Source organism: Sorex fumeus, unplaced genomic scaffold (genome assembly GCF_029834395.1).
Source record: "Sorex fumeus unplaced genomic scaffold, SorFum_2.1 ptg000020l, whole genome shotgun sequence".
Classification (NCBI taxonomy): Eukaryota; Metazoa; Chordata; class Mammalia; order Eulipotyphla; family Soricidae; genus Sorex; species Sorex fumeus.
The window spans coordinates 9,640,202-9,663,789 of NW_026606077.1; the positions used below are offsets into that span (position 1 = coordinate 9,640,202).

The 23,588-nt window shown below is 44.2% G+C and overlaps 1 protein-coding gene across 2 annotated transcripts in view; it reads left to right on the forward strand.

The window, feature by feature from the left end:
- The window catches only part of ADK (adenosine kinase), a 509,577-nt gene extending 487,386 nt beyond the window's left edge, over nucleotides 1-22,191 (forward strand). For both annotated transcript variants that reach the window (XM_056113429.1, XM_056113430.1), the window contains exon 11: nucleotides 21,411-22,191. In XM_056113429.1, coding sequence (XP_055969404.1) covers nucleotides 21,411-21,535 — 125 coding nt within the window. In that variant the 3' untranslated portion in view covers nucleotides 21,536-22,191. The remainder of the gene's footprint in view (nucleotides 1-21,410) is intronic.
- Nucleotides 22,192-23,588: the final 1,397 nt, after the last annotated feature.

Below are 23,588 nucleotides of genomic sequence, written 5' to 3' on the forward strand. Positions count from 1 at the left end.
GGGCGCCTGGGTCCTTGCTTGGGAGAGCTTCAGCCTTGTGCAGTTGTCATTTTATAGGTGTCACCCTGGGCATGGTGCCTGTGAGCCTGCCTGAAGCTACAGCGTTCAGTACCTTTTCAGTGGGAAATGTCTCATTTGGAAAGTGCAAAGCTCTGCCTCAGGAACCTTGTAGCAAGAGTGAGAACTGCATTTAAATGATGTCCCAAGGATAGATGACACTTTTTTTTAATCATGAGTGAAAAAGGAAGAAAGGCCAGAGAGAGTACAATGGGTAAAGCACTTGCCTTGCACACAGCTTACTGGGGTTCGATCCCCGGCACCTCATATTATCCCCTGAGCACCATCAAGAATGATCCCTTAGTACAGAGCCTGGAGTAAGCCCTGAGCACTGCCCCCAACACCACCACCCCCTGCAAACATTAAAAAATTAAAAAGACTGAATCACCACCGTTATTCCATAGCACTTGAATGAAGAACAGTTTCTAAAGTCAAGAAAATCCAAAACTCCAAAAGGAGTCTCTAAATCTGAAGGAAGGACTTGGGCTGGAGCGCGCAATAGTACAGCTGGTAGAGCATTTGCTTGCCTTACACATAGCCGACCCGGGTTTGATTCTTGACATCCTGTATGGTCCCCTGAGCCTGCCAGGAGTGATTCCTGGCACGGAGCCAGAAGTCAGCCCTATGCACCAATGAGTGTGTCCCAAAAATGAAAACATAAATAGATAAATAATGAAGGAAGGACTCTGACATGGCAGGGAATAATACGGACGCTTGACCTAAGCATCTGCCCGTAAGAATTAGAAGCAGAAATCCGATTGTGGAGAATTGGACACAAAACTTACAGCTGTTTCATCCCGTTGAAACAAGAGGCCTCTTTAAATGAAAAGAAAGAAAGCAAAGACTGGCCTGGCACATGCTCCCGTTTTTGTCCCCGTCAGTAAGGGAAAATATTGACACTTACCTGCCTCTTTGCTCCTGCTTTCTGATCTCCTGCAGTGTATTTTTATAACAACCTTATCGATGGGCCTCTTACCCAGCTCTCTAGGTTTAACTGAGTTGAGTCGATTTGTTACCACAGCTTCAAGTAGCTGTTACAGAACAAGCAAGACATCCTAATAAAGCTGTAAACGTGTTTACTCAAACAGAGTATTGATTTTACTTGGAGAGGGAGAAGCGGTGCTTAGCGCAGTGTCAGGGCGGATGAATTTCACTGCGGTTTTTTGTTGTCATCTGTCATGCTTGTGAAGCACTAAGGAGAACCATCAGAGGGTAATTAGAAGTACCAGAAATTTAGCCCTAAAATCAGTTAATCACGCGGGAGTTTCACCACTTAATTAGCTTTCATTAAAAAAAAAAATTCCTCTAGTAATAATAGTCGGGCACTTTAATGGCACTTCCAGGTGGAGCAAGATTTCAAGGTTGTAAATCCATAAACTCACGAATTGAAGGACTGCCGGTTTCTCAATGTCATAATTAGGCCAGCACTAGAATATAGTGTAAAGAGACAGTGATGTATTCTCACACCGGCAGAGGTACAGTTTTTCTGAAAAATCAAATATTAGAAAATATTAAAGCAAAGATAAACCACTTAAAATATCTCTTTGCAGGGAAAAAAAAAAACCTGATTGACGCATATGTTAAACTTAACTTTTTTTATTCCGCAATGCGAATTAGATGCATCAAACATGACGTCAGTTGTCAGTGCCACCCTGGTTTTTAAATGCCCTTGTTCACTCAGAGAACTGGAAACTGCCCTCACCTGCTGATGGCTGTTAGCTCAAGGCATGAGTGAGACAAGTTGGTGGAAAAGACAAGAGTCAGGCTGAGATGTTTATCTTCTAAAGAAACTGTGTTAGCTATTAATGAAAGGTATTTAAGGAACTCGCTAGCTGCCCTCTTTCTAAGCCAAAAAAAAAAAAATTCTAGGAAGAACTCACCTAAGATAAACACAAAACTGAAATTTTAGTAAAAATAAGCTCACCCATTCAATTTCCAATGAGTCTTCTTCCCATATGTACAGTTGCTTATTCAGTGCCTTCCCGGCAAAGTTCTCATGCCTTCCTGCACTGCCCAGATGACTCACAAGACTGATAGCATGCGGAGGTGAGTCATCGGAAAGCCTCGAAGGCGGCAGACTATTGAAAAGGACAAAAAAAGATATCTCAGGCGGGGCTGAGCCTTGGAAACTCCATGCATTTTTGAGTCACAATCTACCCTAAGTTCAACCTTTAAGCCTTGAAGTCCCAGGATGTAAAATTGTGTGGCATAAAAGAGGATCCCACTAGAGTCCTTCCTTTTAATTTTTCAAAAGACAGGAAAGGTAAATGTTTGGGGTGGGAGTGAGAATACAGCGCAGAACGCACTGTCTTGCACACAGCCAATCCAGGTCCAATCCCCAGCATCCCATATGGTCTCCTGAGCACTGCTAGGAGTAATTCCTGAGTGCAGAGCTAGAAGTAGTCCCGAAGGACCCTCAGGTGTGGCCCAGAAACAAACAAAAAAATTTGTTTTTCTTTTTGGGTCACACCCAATGATGCTCAGGAATTACTCCTGGCTGTGCTTGGGGGACCATATGGGATGCCGGGGATTGAACCCGGGTCAGCCCTGTGCAAGGCACACACCCTACCTGTTGTACTATCTCTTCGGCCCTTAACAAAAAAATTTTCAAAGAAAAGAAGCATATTTTTGTTTGGTTTTGGAGCCACTCTCAGCACTGTTCAGGAGTTACTCTTGGCTCTGCACTCAGGAATCACACCTGGTGATGCTCAGGGGACCATATGGGATGCTGGGGATCGAACCTGGGTCAGCTGTGTGTGAGGCAACAGTACCCTACCCACTGTACTCTCTCTCCTGGAAGTTCATTTCTTCCAGCTGCACTTTGCCATTTCTTCTGTATGAAAATACTTCCAAAACACTCGAGAATAAAAGGATGTCATATGATATGGTATCTTTATTATGTCGGCTTTGGGGGTCACACCCGATTCCGTGCTCAGGGATTAAGCCCAAGTCAGCTGTGTGCAAGGCAAGCGCCCTACCCACTGTGCTATCATTCCAGGCCTCATGTGACACCCTTGGTGAAAAGGAAGAGAAACTTGCGTTCTGTAACTAAGGAGAGGGATTATATTTTTCTTCGGGAACCACACCGATGTTAGGTACAACTTAGTGGTTTAAGATGAGGTTAACAAGGGTTGAGAGCTGAGCAATGGGAAGCTAAAGCAATTGCTTTACAGGGGTTGGAGCGATAGCACAACGGGAAGGGCGTTTGCCTTGCATGCAGCCGACCCAGGTTCAATTCCCAGCATCCCGTATGGTCTCCCAAGCACTGCCAGGAGTAATTCCTGAGTGCAGAGCCAGGAGTATGCCCTGTGCATCACTGGGTATGACCCCCCCCCAAAAAAATATTGCGTTACAACTATACAAATATACAGTAGAGTCCTGCTAGGTTGTGAAGAATCCAGGGAAGTCTGCCTTTCATGCCAACATGGAGGAACTTGGTAGGGATGTGCGAAGTGAAATAAATCAAGAGAAAGAGAAACACCAGACAACCACAGTCCTTGGTGGGATGTGAACCAGCCTAGAGAGGGAACAGATAAAGGAAAGAAAACAAGTCCCTGGGCTCATACCACACACCAGCCCAGGGAGCCCTCAGGGCAGGAGCCCCTGATGGCTGCCAGGGACTGAGCAGGTACAGGTGTGGGCTTGGAGACACTGAGCCAGGAAGAGCTGTGAAACCACGTCCCTGGACTATGCATGGCTCTGGGAACTAACGCTATCTCAATTAAATTTTAAAAAGCTATTGGTTTGAGTCCTTTGCCATTAACTAATTGTAGGGCTTGGAAAGTTACATAATCTCTGTAGTCTCGGTTTTCTAGCTGTGAAATTGAGGATCACTTATTTGGGTATGGTAACCACAAAGGCTAAATGAAATAATAAGGCACAATGCCTAATGCATGGCAAATATTTCGTTAAGTGTTACTAGTGTAAGAGGAAGCTTCAACAGTAACCAAAACTGGACTAATTTTCTTCACAGAATGGAATCAGCGATTCCCAATTTAAATGTGTTTAATGGACTGGAGCAATAGTACCACAGTTAGGGTGTTTGTCTCATATATGGCATCCAATATGGTCCCTGAAGCCAGCCAGTAGTGACCCCTGAGCACTGCCAGGTCTTCACTCCCCCCCAAAAAAAGATGCATTCTAGAGACCCAACCACGAATCACAACCATCCTGTTATTCATTGATTGCCTTGAGCAGGCCCCAGTAACGTCTCCTTCATCCTTGCCCTGAGATTTTTAAGAAAGTGCTATATTCAGGGCTCTTAAGGAGAATGAGACCCATCATTGTTACTGGTATTTGGCATATTGGGTACGCCACGGGGAGTTTGCCAGACTCTACCGTGTGGGCAGGTTACATTCGGTAGCCTGCCAGTTTGTCCAAAGTAGGAATGAGATAATAAGATGTCATAATAAGATGTCACGCGGCCGCAAATGCGGCCGTGCAGTTCTGGGACCTGGTTTTTATAGTCTCTGAGTCTTAGCCGTTGGTGGGATTACACGGCACCAGGGGGCCAGTTGGTGGGTGTGACCCCCGCCTACTGGAATTCGGAGGATCTGGGTGCAGGATGCTCAGCCCCGATCCGAGTAGGCCCCAACTAGAGACCCCAACAGCAGTTATTTATGGGTCCTCAGAGGTTTGGGGGGCAGTGGATTAGCCTTGGGATAATACTATGAGGTGCTCAGGGCTTACTCCTGACTCTGTGCTCAAGCATAGCTCCTGGTGGTACTTGGGGACTGTGGTGCCAGAAACTGAATCGGGTTTGGTCGCAGGCCAGGCAGACATCTTCACCTCTCTCGAGCCCTCACCAGCACTTACGTGTCAGTGATCTTGGCTGCAGTGCATGTGTTTCTTCTGGCCCCGTTATCAGCTTCCTTCATTCTGGCTCCTAAGACAGCACTGTATTTGTCCAGTTTACTTTATTTTCTCCTCCATCTCCTTTCCATTTATGTTATACACTTGCTTATGGAGCTTCATACACTGTATGACGGAGCGTATGATGGTGGCATCCCGTGCCTGCAACACTGCACTCAGCCAAATAAGTACAGCCCTGGGTCCCCAAAATTATATTACGTGCTGACTTCTTCTTAGTGATTTCTGTAAATCTGCCTTGTGAAAATTAAAATACAAGCTTTAAGAAAGCAGAGACTGGGAGTCAGACAGCACAGTGGTTAAGGTACTTGCCATGTGTGCAGCTGACCTGGATTCAATCCCCAGTACCACATACGATCCCGTCAGCAAAACTGGGTATGACCCAAAATAAAAAATAAAAAAGGAAAAGAAAACTAAGACCAGTATGTGTCTCATTCACCAGTATATCTTAGGATCCAACACAATACATGGCGTTGAATAACTTGAGTAAATCATTAAATTTTAGTTGTATGAATAAAAAATCTCATAAGCAAAGCAACAAACGTACTCCCATCAAATGGAAATCATTCTAGTCATTATATAAAAACACTTGGTTATTGAAAGGTTTTATCAGAAGTGGTGGTTGGGAGTGAAGAAATAGCAGCAGCATCACTATGCTTTGGTATCAGGTCTCCTTGATTTAAGATTAACCCATGCAGAACCAGAGATAGGTGTGGCACTTGCCCTGCATGCCACTGTATGGCCCTGACCCGAGTTTGAATCCTAGCACCATGTGGTCCCCTGAGCACAGACAGAGGTGGCCCCATCCTCCTACACCCACCACCACCACTAAAGGAAATGATTTATTTATGCTAAGTCCATTGTCATCGTGTGTGTGTGCCTGTGTGTTTAAGTCATGCAAGAATGTTTGTCAACTGAAGAAGAAATGAAAGAAAAAATGGTCAGTCCATGTTTGCATGTATATGTAATTCAGTGGCAGATTGACAACTTCCTTCCCTTCACTGATACTGAAAATAGAACACAAAACAACAGTGAAGAAATGTGTAGTCTGGTTAGCAGGTGGGCAGAGGGAGCGGAGTAGTAGCAGAGCGGCATAGAGCTCGGCCTTGCAGGCGGTGGACACAGTCTGAATCCCCAGCATCCACGTCCTCTAGGGCAGTCTTGGCGGCTCTGCTCTCTGTGATCCCCCACGCCACAAGCCATGTTTGGCCGTACCCCAGCCTGGTGTCAACACCACAGCTGGGGGCGGGGGGGGGGAATAAGAGATGAGCAGATGGCACAGCCGAGAGCCATGGCCATAGTTGTGTGCCAGGCTGGAGTATGGGCTCTGGAGAGCACAGACGAGAGAGAGTGCAGAGAATGCAGCTTCAGTACAAAACTGGAGTGATATCGCGGCCAAGCGTTTGGCAGCCTAAGCCATCCTGACACAGTGACCACACAGGCGAGGATGACTGATGGGGGAGGGGGGGAGGGACTGAAGTAGTAGAAGATCTAAGTCAAAATTTCCCCAAAGAAGGCAGATGAATTGGGGCCGGAGCAATACTACTACAAGGGGGAGGGCACTTGCCTTGCACATGGCCAACCCCGATTCAGTCCCCAGTACCACATCTGGTTCCCCGAAAACAGCCAGGAGTGATCCCTGAACACAGAGCCTGGAGCTCCGGGTACTGCCGGGGGTAGCCCCAACTCCCCTCCCCAAATAAGAATAGTTGTCTGTCAGTTGAACAAATCAAAGTAATTTGGATAACCTATCTGGTTATCCATTCATTTCTTATAAAGTAAGATGCAGGAGCCATAGTAGCCTGCGTATAAATAAAGTTCTTTATTTATTTGTTTGGGGATTTGTTTATTTATGGGGGCCATATGTGGCTGTGCTCAGGGCTTACTCCTGGCTCTCTGCTTAGAGGTCCCTCCTAGTGAAGTTCAGGAACTAAATGGGGTGCTGGGGATTGAACCCAGGTATCCTTCGTGCAACACCTCACCCTCGGTACTCTGTCTTCGTCCACTTCTTTTTTATCTCACTTCTCTCCTAAAGTTGCTGCAGGGAGGGTCAGAGACATGACACACTTGCCTGGAATGTGACGAACCCCAGTTTGAGTCCTGGCACGGCAGGTGTCCTGGAGCACCACTAGCAGGGATGCCCTGAGCACAGCCAGGTGTGGCCCCTGGCAGAACACAAAAAACACGACCTCTCAGCTGTTTCACAGGACATTTTCTCTGTGTCCTGTGACAATGTCTCTGTGACAGCTGCCAGTCTAGAGCTGTGTAAGCAGGCCACTTTAAGAGAAGAATCAATCATCACATAAAGTGTAGCTACCTAAGAAATAAATTGAACATAAACAAATAATTAGAAAATCAAATTGGTTGAGATTTAAGGCCCCCAAATGACTGAAGTTTTGGACAGAGAACAGGCCAAGGGTAATACGGAATTCAGTACTGTCAGTTTCTATAAAATGTTATATCAGTTTTGCTTTAATTACATAGTAAAGCCTTTGAGAACAAAGGTAATTACATGATAACTTATGTTACTACTTTCACATTATCTCTTAATAACTATGTAATTAACTTGTCACCACTATACAGTATATTGTTTGATATTATTCACCATAAAGAGCATTGATAACTGAAATGAATGAGCTGGAATAGGACAAAGAATGGAGGAAATCGTAGCATTATAGCAATAAGGAATTCAGACGTTTAGTAGACCAGTGATCCAGTTCCCAAGGATTTGAAGCGAGGCCCTAGAGAACACCAGCAGAGTTTGAGGATAGTCGTTTCGTTCCGGAGACAACAGACAGAATAAAAGTAAACAAGTGTGCCAAGCACGGGACTAGGTAAGTGATTTCTGCATAAAGTTTTAAGTACTTCATCTTGTTTGGGGAGATTTTTCTTTTTACTTTTTTGTTGTTATTGTTTGCTTGGGGTTTTGGACCACCCCCCAGTTGTGCTTGGGGGCTACTTTGGGTTGATGCTCAGGCGTCACAGGGCTCAGGGGACTGTGCAGCCTGAGATCTCTCTCCTAGTAAATGTCCAGAATTTTGTCACCAAATATAACGAAACGTTATTTCCCGATTCTCATTTTACCAGCAATGAGCTGGTATGTGGCACATTGTGCATAGTGCTAGAAACTCACATTCCCTACTTCTGGTAATTGTCCATGGGTCAGCGATCTGTAACATCTTCAGAACCATATGGTGGAACCAGAGATTACTCAGTAAGCTAGAACACGTGCTTTGCATGTGGAAGGTTTGGGCACCAGCACTGCATGATTTTTCCCAAGCACTGCCAGGAAATACCCCAGAGTACTATGAGGTGTGACCCCAGAACGAAGAACCTTCTTACTGGGCCAGGGAGACGGCTCAAAGGGCTGGAGCACATGCTTTGCATGTGGGAGCCCCGGGTTTGATCCCAGCACCACACAGTGGTGAGAATGACCCCCAAGCATTCCTGAGTATGGTCCAAACGCCAGAAACAAAAGACTTGTCCTTGCTTGTCCAAAGAGATAAGTTGTTATGTCCACTCAATAAACTGCATAGAGAGGCTGGTGCAATAGTACAGCAGGGAGAGCGTTTGCTTTGCATATAGATAACCCAGGTTTGGGAGTGAATCCTGAATGCAGAGTCAGGAGTAACCCCTGAGTATCGCTGAGTGTGGCCCCAAAGCATGTACATATAGATACACACACACACACACACACACACATACATATACATAGTTTTATTTCGTTTATAGTTTGTAGAACTTAGACGCTAGCATTATGTCCTCCAGTGTGTGATTCAATACGCCGTATAAGATGGTACATTTGGGAACAAAGTGAAATGAGAAGACAGAGACACTTCTTCCGTGAAGACACAGAATTGCAGCACAGTAAATGAAAGATGCAATCTGGGAAGGCTGCGAATGGGAGGCTGTGATATCCTGAAAGTGGTGGGACTGTGAGGCAGAACAAGGGTCAGAGGTTTCCAAGAGCTGGGGCAGTTAGGGGGAGCGAGAATGAGTACAGGGTACATGGGATATTAAGGACAGTGAACCCTCCCCCTTTGTGTGGTGTTATAACAGTACATGCAGATCACTGTACATGTTTCCAATCCCCAAGAATGTACAAAACGAAGAGTGAGCCCTAGTATAAACCACAGACTTTCATAATGAGCCAGTATGGGTTTATCAATTACACCACACTAATTCAAGTTTATGAGAGGGAAACCGAGAGAAGGGCATGCTGAGTGGGAATATGGGGGCTCTCTGTACCTTGTATTCAATTTTCCTACAAGCCCAAAACTACTTCCCACAAAATAGCATAGTAAATTATTTTTTTAAGCCAAAGTCAAAAGTCTTTCTTCTGCCGCGCCATTTTGCCAGTATCTGCAGTGAGTACATATGCCCTTGGTTTCACATCTTGATCAGTTACCATATTCAAAGGTGCTAGACACAGTTCTACCTGTGTCTTGTAGTCAGTGACCTCACCAAGCTTCTTTTCCATCCTCTCACGGAATAAATAGCTACTCCATTCAAGTACAGCGATCCTTTCTGCCTAATTCTATCAGGAATTCTCCCAGCAGTCCCTGCCCACAACGCATTGGTCCTTGCAATTTCCATTTCAAAAGATGCAGGCTGATTTACTTGGCATTTTGCTTCTATAGATGTAGACTTCGTTTGGGAAAGAAAGACTTGTGCTGGGGTTCCCTCAGAAACCTTCTAAGAGGCGCTGATTCTCCTTGTATTTCTCTAAGCCTGAGAGTACAAAAAGTAGGACGCTTTCCTTGAGGGATCCTCTAAGAAGATTGACCGATTCCACTACTCAGGCTGGTGCTTACACTAACAGACTTCATGGAACGCTCTCTCCCCAAGTGGCAGCAATCATTAACAAATTCCAAAGACATGAGAGGAAAATGTTAGAAGAAAATATCACTTAAGTGAAACTCTTGAATGAATTGTGCTTAATAATAATCTGAATGTTCCTAAATGTTCCCACGTCATTCTTTCAAACAATGCTTATGGATTTTTTTCCCCCCTGATCAGAGTAAATGTTGCTGTTGTAGAATATTCAGAGTCTTTTTTAAACCATGGTCCCCCAAGTACTGCCAGGAGTAATTCCTGAGTGCAGAGCCAAGAGTAACCTCTGTGCATCACCGGGTATCACCCAAAAAGCCAAATAATAATAGTAGTAATAATAATAATAATAATAAGCATGCTAGTGAATAGCTTATTGGGTCAGTGAAAAATTTTAAAAGAAATTAAGAATTCTAGAGACAAAATGAACCTGCACAGCAGAGCCTGGCAAGCTCCCCATGGCGTATTAGATATGCCAAAAATAGTAACAACAAGTCTCACAATGGAGATGTTACTGGTGCTCATTTGAGCAAATTTATGAACAACGGGAGTACAGTGCACAATATTTGCTTTTTTACTATTTGGAATTAGACTATTTCTAAAATATAACACATAAGCCTGGGTATAGACTGGAAGGAATACGTGTAGGAATTAAATAATAGTAGAATTGAAAATTAGCCTTTGGGGTGATAGTACAGTGTGTAAGGCTCTTGTCTTGTATGTGGCCTACCTGGGTTCTATCCCTGGCACCCCCTGTGGTCCCTGAGCACAGCCAGGAGTGATCCCCAAGAGCAGAGCCAGGTGTAATCCCTGAGTACAGCTGGATGTGACCCCAAACAAACAAAAAGAGAAGGAAAATTAGCCTTGGGGCCCAAGCAGTTGTACAGCAGGTAGGGCACTTGATTGCACACGCCCACCCAGGTTTTTGTGGGTTTTTTTAAATTTTTATTAGTGAAACACCATGAGGTACAGTTGTAGACTTACAAACTTTTCTGCTTGGGTTTCAGTCGTACAATGATCGAGTACCCATCCCTCCACCAGTGCCCATTCTCCACCACCACTAATCCCAGTATCCCTCCCACCCCCCCATCCCACCCTGCCTCTGCGGCAAGGCACTCCCTTTTGTTCTTTATCTCCTTTTGGGTGCTGTGGTTTGCAAAAGAGGAATTGAGTGGCAATCATGTTCAGTCCCACCCAGATTTGGTCCCCAGTACCACCCATTGTCTCCCAAGACCTGCTAGGAGTGATCCCTGAGTGCAGAGCTAGGAGTAAACCCTGAGCACCGCCAGGTGTGGCCCCACCAAAATAAATGAATTAATTAAAATAAAAGTATCATCTGCAGTAGCACTCTGGCCTGCCTCTGCAACTCTTGTGTAAATCTACAATCATTTCCAAAGCGAACATTTCTAACAGCAGGACAGACTTCCCAGCATCCTCGCAAGGCCGCAGGCACCTGATGAGTTTGGGCCCCCTTGCAGCAGAGCTTGCTACCAGGCGTCCTTGGTGCTCCTGGAGAAGGAATTAGTGGCAGGCGGGCGGTCCATGCCTCGCACCCAGGGGCTTTCACCTGAGTGAGAAACCCGCCTTCATCGGAACGGCAGCCTGACAGCCCTGCCCTGTCACATATGAAATGGGGAAAAGAAACTCCCGTCAGTGAATGCTTGCAATGAAAATTTGGAACATGTCTGAAATTTTAATCAGGGAGGGGGAAAAAAAAAATCAACCCTCAAAGGAATCAATTCTGCAGGCCCAGAGGTGGCTTCCTGCCAAGGAATTCAAACAAAGGAACACGACCTGGCCCCTGCTGGATGAGCCGTGCTCGTGGGCCAAGTGGATTGTGAGAGAGCTGGAGGATGTTCTGGTAAACATGTCGAGGTGTGTATGGTACCCGGGACTGCTGACAGCATTACCTGCAGCTGACCGGGAGCCAGAACTGCCCGTTCATCCTAAGCCTCATTAATCCACTCCCCCTCAGCCCCTCCACTCCCACAAGGTCTGTGCATGTTATTTGACAAAGTTAGTGAGTCTGGGAATAGCTGAGGTATTCAGTGGATCTGGCTTTACGGTGAGCTCAACTTCAATTCTTACTGAATTTATTTTGTTGTTGTTTGGAGGGGCTCACACCTAGCAGTACTCAGGAGTAGCTCTGTGCTCAGGAGTGACTCCTAGCAGTGCTCAGGAGACCAGATGCAGCACCAGGAATTGAACCAAGGTCATCCGGGTGCAAGCCAAGTGCTTTCAGGCCCATGTCTTCATTTGCAAAGCTCGTGCAGACTAGTATCTTTCAGGGACTAGTGAGATGAATGTCTTCATTCTGCTCTTTTAGACCTGCTCCAGATGTCAGAGATCTTGTTTCAGACCTTCTGGTTTGGCCTCTCGTGCTCTGTGACTTGCAGATCCCTGCTAGGCACAGGTTGCTCTCGAGCAGTTGGGAAGGGAAGGTCCTGTTAGGAGAGGACACGTGTACGAAAACGGGAATGTCAGCAAGCTTATCTGGGTGAAGGGTAAACAGTGCTTTTTTCAGTGGTTTTGTTTATTAGTTTTGTTTGTTTGTTTAGCATGTTTTTTATTTGGTTGGTTGGTTGGTTAGTTGGTTGTTTGGTTTGGGGGCCACCCCCAGCTGTGTTCAGGGCTTACTCCTGGCTCTGTGGATCATTCCTGATTGGCCCAAGAGACCATATAGGATGCTGAGGGTTGAACCCAGGCCGATTACATGCAAGGCAAACACTCTGAGCCTGTGCTATCGCTCCAGCCTCAGGGTTGCTTTTCCCTTTAGTAAGGACCACGCTCAGCAGTGCTGGGACAGTGGGGTCCATCCAGGGTCCCTGTTGGCTCGCTCGTGCAGACTTGATGGTTTGGTGATCCGACCCAGGGACTCAGAGGAGGCAGCGGCTCTGCCACCAGCCCATCTCCCCGGTCACTCTCTTTGCTTTTTCTTGAGTTCACGTTGGTTGGTAGCGGGTAAGTGTTTCTGTGTGTCTGAGTACAGCATTACCACTCCCACCTGAAGTGCCCATGGGGCTCCAGCATAGCCCGTGGGACCCTTTCAGCTCGCTCCCTGCCACCCTTTGAAACCCCAGCTTTTGTGGTCAGATTCATAGGGTGTGTTTTATTGCACATTTGTTCTCATTTTATTTCTTTGTAGATCACATACAAGAGATTATTTTAACTAGAAAAATTAATTTATTTTGAGGCACCACAATTTATTACTTTAAAGGAAAGGGTTTTATGCATACAGTGTTCCAGCACCTCTTCTAGCTGGGTATTATTCCATTCGTATAGATAACCCTACCTTCCTCCCTCCCTCTTTCCTTCCATCCGGAAAGGGCAGTGGTCTGAGTCACACCTGGGCAGGGTGGGGCTGCACCTCACTCTGTGCTCAGGGGCTACTCGGCATTTTTCAGGGGACTGTGCAGTGCTAAGTTCTCCTGCATGCATAGCATGCGCTCAGTCCTTTGGCTGTCTCTCCAGCCCCACACTCCACATCGTCTTGATCCACCCCCCTGTCTCTGGACACACATGTTGTTTCCAGATCTTGACATTTGTCGGTAGGCCTGCAGTGAACATGGTTGTGTGTATATCTTTCTTAATTAGTGTATTTTGTCTTTTAGTTAGATGGTGGAAATAGGATTTCTGAATCATACGGTAATACTGTTATTTATTTATTTATTTATTTATTTTGGCTTTGGGGCCATGCCCAGCAGTGCTGATTCCTACCTCTCTGCCTATGCTCAGGAATCACTTCTGGCGAGATTTGTGGTACCAAATGTGGTACCAGGGATTGAACCCTGGTCAGCCTGTACAAGGCACGTGCCCTACCTACTATGCTATCTGTCCAGTACCTATTTTTAATTCGTTGAGGACTCTCCATACTGTTTTCCAGTCCCACCAGCATTTTTCCTGGTCTGAGGATATGCCTCACTGTTCATGTGTGTTTCCCTTACAGTCAGTGATGATAAGCATTTTTTATGTTCCTATTGCTCTTCTTTGATGAAGTATCTGCTTATTGCTTCTCATATTTTTATAGATTATTTTGTTGCTGTTGTATTTTGTGAATTCTTTCTAATACTTGGGTATTAGCCTTTTGTCAGATTCATGTTATGGGGTATTTTTTACCATTTAGTAAGTCGTCCTATGTTTGTTTGCTTGATGTTTTGTTTATCTTTTGTCTTAATATTTTTAGTTTGGGGCCACACCTGCTGGTGTTTGGGAGTCTGTGCCATCCTAGGGATCAGACTCAGTCTCCCACATGCAAAACATGTGTTCAGGCCCTGTGAACCTTCTCCTTGTCCAGATGTCTATGTTTTAGTGAAAGTTTCTTTCACGCCACAGATGCTTTTTAGTTTGAGGTAATCCAGTTGTTTATTTTCTTTCCCAGTGTAATTCAGATCACTGAAGATACCACTAAAACCAAAAGCTGTAGTGTTTTGCCCGTCTTCTTATCTGCATTTGATTGATTTGGGTCTAATATAGAAGTCCTTAATCCAGTTTGTGTTAACCTTCATGAACAGTGTGGAATGCCAGTTTGATCTCACTCTTTTTGTTGTTATTTTGGTTGGGTTTTGGGGGTCACATGTGGCAGTGCTCATAGGTTCCCTAGTTCAGTGCTCAGAGCACCATGTGGTACCAGGGACCACAGCCAGAGCCCCACATGCGAAGCCTATGCTCACGCACACCAAGCTCACCACCTACCCCCATTTTATTCTTTTTTATATGCCTAACCAATTTTCCCAGCACCTTTTGCTGAAAGATCTTTCTTCTCCATATTATGCTCTTGGCTTCTTTATAAATTATCCATGTATCTGCGGGGGGGTGGGGGGGTATAGCTGGACTCCCAATTCTAACCCGTTGCTCTGAGTGTCTGTATTTATTCCATTACCACACTGTTTTACGGCAGCTTTATAGCTTTATAGTGTAGTTAAAAGTGCCTCCTGTCTTCTATTTTCTCAAGCTTCCCATAAGTATTTGGAGAGTTGCATAGTTTTATACAGTTTTAGTAGTAGTCTGTGCCCTTGAAGAATTACTGGGATTTCAGCAAATGTATATAATACTTTGGATTGGGTTGGTCATTTTAACCGTATTTATTCTTGGAATCCATAAGTATGGAATATTTTTCCCTTTTATGGGGTCTTCTATTTCTTTAAATAGTGATTCACAGATTTCAATATGTCTTTTACCTCTTCTGTGAATTTCTAGGTATTTAATTTGCAAAAGAACATTTTAATTCTCTTGTAGTTCATAGATTGCTTGTAGAAATGCACAGATTTTTGTATGTTGACTATGCCTTGCCACTTTACCATATTAGATTATTATTTCTAATAGTTTTTAAATTGAGTCTTTAGAACTGTTCATATGTATTATCATATTACCTTGTAACAACATTTCTATAAACTCAAAATTATTTCCAAATAAAATTTTGTGCATTTGGGGGAGCAGAGGCGTTTTGGGGTCACATCCAGTGATGCTTGGGGGCTGCCCTCAGTTTCAGGCTGGAATGAGGGGGTGGGAGACAGGTGTCACTTCCAGAAATGCTTGGGGACCTCCAGGGCTACTCCCAGTGGTGCTTATGGGACAGTGTGGTGCTGAGCCATGGTCTTCCACATTCAAGGAAAGCACCAAGGATTCTTCAACTATCTCTCCCAGAGATTTTTTTTTTAAATATAGCTTAAGTAAACTAATGATTTAAGCTGAAACTTTTTGTGGGTATTTGGGGGGCCATACTTGACACTGCTCGGAGATCACTCCTGGTGGTGCTGGGAGGAGGGGGGACTATATATGGTGCCAATAATCGAACCTGGGTCAGCCTTATCCGCTGTTCTCTCTCTCTCTCTCTCTCTCTCTCTCTCTCTCTCTCTCTCTCTCTCTCTCTCTCTCTCTCTCTCCCTCCCTCCCTCTCTCTCTCTTGTCTCTGTCTCTGTCTCTCCCCCCCGCCCCCCAAATAGAAACTTTTTAAAAAGCATGCTGGAGAAACAACATTAAGTTAAATAAGTTAAACAGAAAAGGACAAATATAAGATGGTCCCACTCATCTGAGCTACCTGGACGAGGCAAATTCCCAGAGACAGGAAGAACTGCTGTTTGAAGGGTTGGTAGTAGACAGGAATAGAGCCTTAGCGCAGAATGAGTGTTGAGTTTCTGTTCCTAATGAAAAAGTTCTGGTAGTCACAAAAGTGATTGTTACATGCAATATTGCAGTTATACTTCATACTAAGAGCAGTGTATCGAGTGGATCAAAAGTACGTTTTAGGGGCTGCGGAGACATGATCTCAAAGAACTAGAGCTCATGCCTGGCATGGAATCCCCAAGTTTGATCTCCAGCACTGCCTGGTCCCCCAGGCACTTACAGGTGTGGCCCCCAAATAAAACTAAAGAGAAGGTATAAGGCACTTTCCTTGCATGCAGCCATCCCCAGTTTGAATCCCCATACCACACATGTTCCCCTAAGACTGCCAGGAGTAATCCCTGAGCAGCGCCAGATGTGGCCCCAAAGCCAAAAAGTTTTTGAAGTACATTTTAAGTTGTACACAGTTTAAAAAATTACATGAGTAGGTTGGGGATATAGATCAGCAGTGGAGCACTTAATTGCCTTGCATATGTGAGGCTCGGAATTCAATTCTCAACTCTACAAAAGAAAAAAGAAACTGTTGGGTATATATATATATATGTATATATATATATATATATATATATATATATATTCTACAAGGAAGAGTTACATGTGCACGCACGTGTGTATGTGTGTGCGTGTGTGTGTGTGTATGTGTGTGCGTGTGTGTGTGTGTGTGTGTGTGTTTTCCTAGAACTAAAGCCAGAATGTCACTATGAAAGGCACAAATTAGCCACTTACCTGCCTAATTCTAATTTTGGGGGTTGGGGAGAGCAACACCCAATTGTGCTCAGGGCTTATTCCTGGCGCTGCACTCAGGTATCACTCCTCGTAGGGGATAGCTCTGATATGTTTCCTTTGTTTAAACTACTACACACAGTTTATAAAATTCACATCAGTTACTTTTGTAAGTTCCATTTATAATTGGTTTCATAACATCCGTAGTTCCCCTTGGTTTGTAAAGAGATTCCTCAGAAACAGCATTCACCTGGGACAGAGGTCGGAGCAAGTGTCTGCAGGTGTCCGTCCATCCGTGTATCCCATCGTGTGTCGTTTCCCACCCCTGCACAGCCCTTGGCCAACGGCTGGCTCTTCTCTGGGAAACGAGGATGCTGGTACTCAGGCTTCACAAAAATATTTCATAGACACAAGTTTTTCTTTCTTCTCACAGAGATCATACCGGGGGGAATGAGGAAAACAGATGTTGCTTATAAGGCTTGTAGTGGCCGTATTCCCATTGTAAGCTGATCTGACTCGGAATTTGGCATCTGCTCCCATGACTGTGGGCTGAGCATTTTAATCTCGTAGTTGGACTGAAAGTTAATATTGACCTTTGACTGTTACCTGAAAATTCAGTGATGAAAAACTATTACTGGAGAGAGAGAGAGAAAGAGAGAGAGAGAGAGAGAGAGAGAGAGAGAGAGAGAGAGTGATTTAACATTCTAAGCAAACATCTTCAAAATACATCACTCCATTAACCATATTAACTTTTGTTTGGTGGAGAACACTTATTTATTTGATGAGATGGAAAGCATGGCATCTAACAGGGAAAGAAACCCTGGGCGGCCAGAATACAGGAGAGAAGGACATAGATCTCCAATGGTGCTCTTGAGAGCCATCATGAACCCACACCTCACACAGCTCCCTCCCACCCGCGCCCCCTCAGGGCCGCCCAGGACCCTGGGGATGCCCAGGAATCTGGCAGCGGAGACTTTCTCTCGCTCCTGTTCTGAGTGAGCAGAGCCTGGCAGTTCAAGTTTCCCAGCGGAAGCAGCCCCATATTCTCCCATTCTTGGCCTGACCGACTTATAACTGCAATACCTTTTTGTACAGTTTGATGGCATGGAATTGACCTCCAGTGAGCTGTACATACTGAAAGTGTAAATTGTTAGAGTTGTGGACAAGTGCACACGTCCCCGAAGCCATTACTGGCCACCTGTGTGCATTCTGGGTGAACCGCCATTCTCAAATTAACTCGGGGTGAATATCTGCTTTCATTTACCTTGGGTTAAATGCCTCTTGATAGAATGACTGAGTCATATGATAGGTGTAGGCTTATTAACTTTTTGTTGATTTGTTTGGGGGTCACACCCTGCGGTGCTCTGGGCTTCTGGCTCTGCACTCGTGGGTTGGTCCTGAGGGGTACCAGGATCAAACCCATGTCGGTCACATCAGCCGCATGCAGGCGCTTTACCTGCTGTACTATCTCTTAGCCCCTTACTAGCTTCTTACTTGGGGGTGGGGGACGGGAGGGCTGGGCAGTGGAGTTGAGTTTATTTTGAGCCACACCCTGCTGTGCTCGGAGGCTGCTTCTGGCTCTGTGTTCAAGAGTGATCCCTGAGAGAGGTGGAAAGAAATCTAGGGACATTGGTGGAAGGAAGTAGACACTGTTGAAGGGAAGGGATTGTTGCTTGGTCATTGTACGTGTACAAGGCAAGTGCCTTAGCCCCCATTCTTTCTTTTTTGGGAGGCAGAGGGGTCACACCTGGCTCTGCACTCAGGAATTATTCCTGGCGGTGCTCAGGGGACCATATGGGATGCAGGGGATCAAACCCGGGTTAACCGCATGCAAGGCAAAATACCCTCCGCACTATACTATCACTCCAGCCCCAGCCCCCGTTCTTAACCCCGGCCCTGACAAATATTTCCCGAAACTGCTCTCGTCTTGGGGCTGGAGCGATAGCACAGCGGGTAGGGCGTTTGCCTTGCACGCAGCCAACATGGCCGGTACAGGTTCGATTCCCAGCATCCCATATGGTCCCCCGAGCACCACCAGGAGTGATTCCTGAGTGCATGAGCCAGGAGTAACCCCTGAGCATCGCCGGGTGTGACCCAAAAAGCAGGAAAAAAAAAACAAAAAAACAAAAAAAACTGCTCTCGTCTTTCTCTATTCCATTCATCTCTGTATTAGAGTTCCAGTTGGTCTACACCCTTGTAGCATTTGGTATTAGCAGTTTTCTTAATTTTAGCCATTTTAATGCATGGTAGTGGTATTCTATTTTTAATTTTTATTTCTCAAATGAATGTTGCACATTTTTAATATGCTTTTATGGTATGAGTTTATCTTCTTTACTAAATTATTTTTGTTCACCTTTCATTCGTTTTTATCAGGTTGCTTCTTAGTATGGGGGTATTTACTTTGTCAGTGTTCACCTCACTTTTTCCTTCATAGAAATTTATACTTTTTGATTCTTGTTTAAGAAGTCTTTGGTAAATTCAAAATCACTAAGATTATTTATTCTCAAGTTAAACACTTGATGCATTTAAGTTAATTTTTGTAGATAATTTAAAGCAAGAGATGAAGTGTTACAGGGCCGGAGCAGTCGTTATGGGGCCGGAGCAATAGTACAGTGGGGAGGGCATTTTTCTTGCATGCAGCCAACCTGGATTCAATTTCTGGCATCCCATATGGTGCCCCTAGCACCACCAGGAGTAATTCCTAAGTACAGAGCCAGGAGTAACCCCTGAGCATCACCAGGTGTGCCCCCCACAATAAAAAAGAATAGTGGAGGGGCTGGAGTGATAGCACAGCGGGTAGGGCATTTGCCTTGCACGCGGCCAACCCGGGTTCGATTCCCAGCATCCCATATGGTCCCCTGAGTACCGCCAGGAGTAATTCCTGAGTGCAGAGCCAGGACTAACCCCTGTGCATTGCCAGGTGTGACCCAAAAAGAAAAAAAAATAGTGGAAATGTTGGGGTTGATTTGTTTTGTTTATATAAGGCATTCAACTATCCTAAGACCATTTGTTTAAAAGATTATTCAGGGGAGTCAGGGATCAAGTAGATAATATGGGTTAAGCCACATGCCTTCCATTCAGTGGAACCCGATCCAATCCTAACACCACATAATCCTCTTGAGTATCACAGGATGCAGCTCTCAAGGCAAGCACCATCAGGGTGGTACCCAAATAAGTAAACTTAAAAGATTTTCTTTCTCCATTGAGTTGTTTTGGTATCCTTTTCAGAAACCAACTTACCTTATTGAAGTACTGGGTGTTTTGTTTTTGTTTTGGCCACCTGTTAATATGGGGGTGACTCCTGGCCCTGTGCTCTGGCTCTGCGCTCAGGACTTACTCCTGGTGGTACACAGACCATATGAGATGCGGGAATCAAACCCAGGTCAGGTGCTTGCAAGGCGAGCACCTTGTCTGCTGTACTCTCCTATCTCCACCCCTGAACTAGATTTATTTCTCTAAGAAAAGCCTGCTTCTGGAACCAGAGAGTCTTGCCTAGGTTGAGACTGTGGCTGTGACACTAGTTAAAATCCAACCCTCCCAGCCCCCCAGAATTGTTGGATGTGACAATTATAATTAACAAGCAGATAAACAAGCTGCTATATGTCTGGCAACCTTGCGGGTAATTATCCAAAGAAGATGAACACAACAAAACACATAGACTCTGACAACAGAATACTGGTTGCTAGAAGGGAAGTGGGTAGAAGAAACGGAAGGAGGGGATTGGCTGGTAGTAGATGAGATGGACATTTGGTGGGGGGTGTGGTGTGGTATAGACACTCACCAGGATAAGAAAGGGGAGGGGAAGGAAGCAGAGGTGACTTACGGTTTTCTCCGTGTGATAGATTGTGTGAATTGTACTTGTGCTTACGAGTCTTGCATTCCTAGAATGCTCCCATGCTCATGACTTATTATCTCCTTAAGTATTAGGCCTTATAAAATTTTATCTAACTATTTGCTTCTAGTTTCATGAGTAATATGGTATACTGTTTACAGTTCTGACTTTGGTATCAGAGCAATGCAGGGCTCAATGGGAAGGCTTCCCTTCTCTTTCCAGAAATCTCAAGTATCCCTATAGCATTGACTATTTTTTTCCTTTGATGTTTGATAGAGTTAATCAGTAACACTCCTGAGATTGCAATTTTCTTTATAGAAAACTTTTAAACTGTAAAATAAACATATTTAACAGATAAATGGTTATTCTGGTTCTCTTTCTTCCTAAGTAAGCTTTGCTAACCTATGCCTTTCTAGGAATTTGTCCAATTCATCAATCTTGTAAAATCTACTGGGAAAGTTCTTAATACACTAACGTTACAGTCCTTTTGGTATATATGTGGGAGCTTTATTATCACCTTCTTCGTTCCTAGTATTAGTAATTACCATCTTCTATTTTTCTTTTCTCTTTCTCATTCTACCTAAGTAATTAATTTTATCCTGCATGGGCTCTCAGTTCCATCTTCCCCATTCAGTGAGACCACTGGGCTCTCCCTAGGTCATTTAAGCATGGAAAGAGCAGCGTGGCATGATGAGGCCCAACTTGTGCTCTTGAAAATAAATATTAGTGGGATGGGGAGAGAGCTCTGGGTAGGGCTCATGTGTGAGGTTTGGAGTTCCAACCCTAGGACCCAACACACACAGATATATAAATACCAGCAGAAGCTCTTGACGTTTGGCAAAGATGTTCTAATCCTTGAGATGTAGCATTTCTTCGGAAACTGAAGAAAGGGGTAAGTGTAGAGACCACTCGGGGTCCCGCTAGACATCTCTGCTGCTGTGAAATGGTGTTCAGTGTTTTTCCTTTGGTCTTTGTCCAGGTTTTCTGTCTCAGCTCGTCTCTGAAAAGCCCCTGACTGAATGCATCCGTGCTGGCCACTATGCAGCAAGTGTCATAATCAAGAGAGCTGGCTGTACCTTCCCCGAGAAGCCAGACTTCCACTGACGGGAAGCAGGAGCCCAGCCCTGGGAGGACACACACTGCCCTGATCGCATCCCGAGAACTCCCACGTCAGTCAAGAAGAAAATCATCTGTCATCTTTTCCTACTCTGATAATGTTCATTCTTAATTTAGATGGTCCAGCAATGCTCAGTAGAATCTTTACTCTCTAAATAACCAACGAAAATGATGCTTATTTCCGTAGTTGGATAGTGCTGCTTGAATGTCAATTAAACGGGAATCTGTGACATTTCAATTGAAATTTTTATTTCATTTTCAATTGCTTTTAAAATATATGTGTATTTAGCAAACTAATCATTTTTTACATTTCTGCTTTGAATGCAGATGCCATTTAATATAATAGCTTTTTTAAGAAGGAATTAATCCTAGTACATCAATCTCTAGCTTTTTATATAAGTATATTTAATTTGGGAGTATGTGTATGTATGTACCACATATATACATGATAAATGGTCAAATAACAGAAATAATTATCTTGCCAAATAATCTTTTCTGTGTGTACGCGAGTGTAATCAACTTTGAGAATAATTAAATTAACTTGCCAAAGTTTGGGTTCTGTTATAATACTCAAATCATAATCTTATATTTACTATGGTACTCTGTAATTTGATACAAATAAATAAAAACTTGTCATCTGGGAATCTTTTTCTGTCTTTGCTCTTCTGTATTCAGCAAACTGAGGAATAAAAATCATTATTTAATACTGAATCCAGAGGGGGCTGGAGCGATAGCACAGTGTGTAGGGTGTTTGCCTTGCTTGCATGCAGCTGACCCAGGTTCAATTCCCAGCATTCTATATAGTCCCCTGAGCACCGCTAGGAGTAAATCCTGAGTGCATTGCCGGGTGTGACCCAAAAAGCAAAATATAAAAATTTTAAAAAAATACTGAACCCAGAAATGAAACCTAATCTGTTGATGGAAATAGGAGGAGAAAAAAATAAATCATTCTTTTGAGTGAGGGGTGGAGGGCAGTTCCTGGCAATACTTACTGGCTGTTCCTGCCTCTGTGCTTAAGGGTCACTCTTAACAATTCTGGGGGACCGTGTGGGTGCACTGGGTCAAACCGGCAAGTTCCTTAACCCCTGTACTGTCTCTGCTGCCCAAGTCACTCTCTTAAGGAAAAAAAAAATAGTCTGAAGAACCCCTGGAGTTAGACTTAATCACTAACCTTAGGCAAGTTTTCTGCCTGTTTGAACTGAAACTTTTTTTCCTATAAAATGGAATAATTATCTTTAAGTACAAGGTTCTCAGTGATTTGAGAATATTAATATAATGTGTTCGCACATGGCTGGATAGTGCCCCAGGAAGGACACTTGCTTTGCATGTGGCTGAACCAGGTTCAATGCCCCAGGCATCATTTATGGTCCTGGAAGTCCCGCCAAAGCCAAGAGTAAACCCTGAACACTGCCGGTGTGGTCCCAAAAAATAAAACAAAAAAAGTTGAGTTTTGGTTTTATTTATGTTTAGGTAAACAGCCTGTCTTTTGAAAAACTGATATTATTCACATACCATAATATTAAGATGTACAGCTGAGTTTAGTGTATTTATCAAATGGTGCAATCATCACCATTTCCTAATCAAGAGTATTTTCAGTACATCAGAAAGAAGGCCTGTGCCTCCCCATATACTCCACTCCTCGTAACATAGGAACTACTTCTCTATTTTTTCCTCCCTATACATTTGCCTTTTGGGGGCATTTATAGAAATAACATTGTATGTGCTTTGCTGCCTTCTGACTCCTTAGCATGTTTTTGAGATCATATATTATCTAGTAGGCCTGTAACTGTGCTTTTTTGTAAGCTAAATAACAGTCCAGTTTTATTTTATTTCACAATAATCTAGGTCTCCTCTCCTAGCATGTGTTCAAGTGTTCAAGGTCATTCATCCTAAACTATGCATGTATCAATACTTTCTCTTTTTTTTTGCCAAATAATACTACACTATTGGCATATTATTAAAATAAAACCACACTTTATTGTCTCATCATTTGATGGACATTAGATTGCTAACACTTTTTCGCTATCATAGCTACTGTTGC